Source organism: Chinchilla lanigera, unplaced genomic scaffold (assembly GCF_000276665.1).
Source record: "Chinchilla lanigera isolate Chin_1 unplaced genomic scaffold, ChiLan1.0 scaffold00047, whole genome shotgun sequence".
Taxonomy (NCBI): Eukaryota; Metazoa; Chordata; class Mammalia; order Rodentia; family Chinchillidae; genus Chinchilla; species Chinchilla lanigera.
This window is the reverse complement of record NW_004955448.1, coordinates 14,846,976-14,850,740: the sequence shown is the minus strand read 5'-3', so window position 1 is coordinate 14,850,740 and position 3,765 is coordinate 14,846,976. Positions and strand designations below refer to the sequence as shown.

General features: G+C 49.3%; 1 protein-coding gene across 1 annotated transcript in view; it reads left to right on the top strand.

Annotated features, from left to right (window-relative positions):
* Slitrk3 (SLIT and NTRK-like family, member 3) overlaps positions 1–3,765 on the top strand; it is a gene marked incomplete at its 3' end in the record, with an annotated part of 5,637 nt that extends 1,872 nt beyond the window's left edge. The window contains 1 exon segment of the mRNA XM_013518581.1: positions 1,873–3,765. Coding sequence (XP_013374035.1) covers positions 1,873–3,765 — 1,893 coding nt within the window.

The window sequence follows — 3,765 nt, the reverse complement described above, 5'->3', positions numbered from 1 at the left end:
GCCCGCCGCCGCTGAGCCGGCCGGGCCGCTCGCTCTGCATCCCAAAGCAGCCCACCGAGGGGCGCATCGCATTCCCAGCACGTCGCGAGCTCGCCGCTTCCCCTGCAGCCCCTCCCCGCCCCCACCGCGTGCCGGCTCCGCGGGAGGAAGGGCGGGAGCCGAGCGCCGGAGTCCTTAAACTCCAGCTCCCCCCCAGTGCTCAGGGCTCACACACACAAATCTGCAAAATAGGTAAGTGCAAGGCATCCGGAGCCTGTCGTGCCTAAGCCGCAGGGCTGTGGACAACGGGGAAATATTTAAGGAACATTGAGGAAGGAAGAACTTCCATAGATTTTAATATTTGATAAGCCAGAGGGAAGACTAAGCGGTACTGCAATGTAGCCTCCTCTGCCTTCTTCCTCTTCTTCTTCTTTTTTTTTTCCACTTAATTGTTTCTGAAAATTGAGGATCGCACCCCTCAGGCAGATTTCTCTTTGCTTCTCTCGGTTTCTTTTTTTCCTTACAGCTGTGTTCATAACATGCAAGTTCACTGCAAAGATCATTTTTTCCCACTTTCCCTATAAATTATATCACTGTATTTCCAGCTAAGACATATATTCTTGGAGTGTATCTCAATGTGTGGGGAGAAAGTGCGTGTTTGAAACTCTGATTTATCTTCATTGATTGAAATCAGCCATTTGATTCTGATTGATACTCGAACGACGGAGGGAAGGCATTGTGATAAAGCTGTATTATCATTTATTTCTAAACAAATTGCCGTGAACTGATGAGGCCAGACACGGAGGGACGGCCATGGAGGGAAGCTTTGTGCTGTTAGAAGAGTGCACTGCAATCACATTTTCTGATTGGAAAGGAATCTTTCTTTCTGAAATGTATTTCGTGTGATAGATCATTTATCAGAAGCCAAGAACCGAGGCTTCCACCTTCCCTGGCCTTTCATCCCCACCTGTAATCAGCCACAAGCACTTCTAGCTTTTTAGGTGGCTCAGTTGATCTTGAAGGCAGAGAAATACATTCGGAACTAAGCTCTGCAAGTGTTTAAATTCAGACACTCCCAGGCTCAGCAACCTTTACTTGTCACTATATTTAGCTCTGAGGACTGCAGGGGCATGTTCTTTCTAAGGGCTAATCCTTCCTAAACACGTTAAATAGCCAAATGATAAAGCACGTAGAAGTTATTTCATTAAAGATGGTGTCAATAATCGGTTCTTGTGCAAAAGGGGCTGGAGGGTGTGGGAGGTTACTGACTGTATACTGTAATAAAGCATGTTGGATAGTTTCTTAAAAGAAACCTCAAGTTTTCTTGAGATGCCGGTATTTCATGCATCTCAGCACAGGACACTGGGCAGTGGGTTTGTACTTTATCATTCATAACTGCCTAATAACTTTAGGATATGTCATGTCTTTTTAATAGCAGAAATGTGTATTGGGAAGAGCAGTTTTTTCCATCTGAGAATAGGATTCACAATGGGCATCTCTAAGGCCAATACGAGTTTTAACAGCTGAGCGAGTGCAGTGGCTAGATTACTGCCGGTACTGGGGAATCTGCCTCCGCTTAAAAGGCCGCACAGCATTCCAGCCCTGCTGTCTTCTATGCGAGCGATGCAAGCTGCTTTTGTTCATGTGATGTGCCGTCGCCCAAGTATGGTTTGCTTCAAGAGACTGTCACTGCCTGCTTCAATATTCCAGAGTCTCCTAAGATTAAAATATAGGGCACCTTCTAAACATTAAGCATGTTACTCGCTTGCTCTGATTGTCAGTTTGATAATTGCTGAAGTCTTTTTATCGCTCTTAAATAGCCCCACATGTAGGAGTCAATTAAAATAGTACATGACTAAAAGCTAAAAATCTGCATCTTTATTTCTGTTGCAGTTTTGTAATCAACCACGAATGATGAAACCTTCCGTAGCTGAGGTGCTTCACAGAGGGAGGATGTTGTGGATAATTCTTCTAAGCACAATTGCTCTGGGATGGACTACCCCGATTCCCCTGATAGAGGACTCAGAGGAAATAGATGAGCCCTGCTTTGATCCATGCTACTGTGAAGTTAAAGAAAGCCTCTTTCATATACATTGTGACAGTAAAGGATTTACAAATATTAGTCAGATTACTGAATTTTGGTCAAGACCTTTTAAACTGTATCTGCAGAGGAATTCAATGAGGAAGTTATACACCAACAGTTTTCTACATTTGAATAATGCCGTGTCCATTAACCTTGGGAACAATGCTTTGCAGGACATTCAGATGGGAGCTTTCAATGGTCTTAAGATCTTAAAGAGGCTGTACCTCCACGAGAATAAGCTAGATGTCTTCAGAAACGACACCTTCCTTGGCCTGGAGAGTCTGGAATATCTGCAGGCAGATTACAATGTCATTAAGCGCATCGAGAGTGGGGCGTTTCGGAACCTGAGTAAACTGAGGGTTCTGATTTTGAACGATAACCTCATTCCCATGCTCCCCACCAACCTATTTAAGGCTGTCTCTCTAACTCACCTGGACTTACGTGGGAACAGGTTAAAGGTTCTTTTCTACCGAGGAATGCTGGATCACATAGGCAGAAGCCTGATGGAGCTCCAGCTGGAAGAGAACCCCTGGAACTGCACCTGTGACATCGTGCAGCTGAAGAGCTGGCTGGAGCGCATTCCTTACACCGCCCTGGTGGGGGACATCACCTGCGAGACGCCTTTCCACTTCCACGGGAAGGACCTGCGCGAGATCAGGAAGACGGAACTCTGCCCGTTGCTGTCTGACTCTGAGGTGGAGGCGAGCTTGGGGATCCCTCACCTGTCCTCAAGCAAAGAGAACGCATGGCCAACCAAACCTTCCTCCATGCTGTCCTCCGTCCACTTTACCGCTTCTTCCGTTGAATACAAGTCCTCCAATAAGCAGCCCAAGCCCACCAAGCAGCCCCGCACACCCAGGCCACCCTCCACGTCCCAAGCTTTGTATCCTGGACCGAATCAGCCTCCCGTCGCTCCTTACCAGACCAGACCCCCTATCCCCATCATCTGCCCTACCGGATGTACCTGCAATTTGCACATCAACGACCTTGGCTTGACTGTCAACTGCAAAGAGCGAGGATTTAATAACATTTCTGAACTTCTTCCAAGGCCGCTGAATGCCAAAAAACTGTACCTGAGTAGCAATCTGATTCAGAAAATATACCGCTCTGATTTCTGGAATTTTTCTTCTCTGGATCTCTTGCACCTGGGGAACAACCGCATTTCTTACGTCCAGGACGGGGCCTTCATCAACCTGCCCAACCTGAAGAGCCTGTTTCTCAACGGCAACGACATCGAGAGGCTCACCCCGGGCATGTTCCGCGGCCTGCAGAGTCTGCACTACCTGTACTTCGAGTTCAACGTCATCCGCGAGATCCAGCCCGCGGCCTTCAGCCTCATGCCCAACCTGAAGCTGCTGTTCCTCAACAACAACCTGCTGAGGACGCTGCCGACCGACGCCTTCGCGGGCACGTCGCTGGCCCGACTGAACCTGAGGAAGAACTACTTCCTGTACCTGCCCGTGGCCGGCGTGCTGGAGCACCTGAACGCCATCGTGCAGATCGACCTCAACGAGAACCCCTGGGACTGCACGTGCGACCTGGTGCCCTTCAAGCAGTGGATCGAGACCATCAGCTCGGTCAGCGTGGTGGGGGAGGTGCTGTGCGGGAGCCCCGAGAACCTCACGCACCGCGACGTGCGCTCCGTCGAGCTGGAGGCGCTGTGCCCCGAGCTGCTGCGCGCGGCCCCCGCGTCCCCGGCGCAG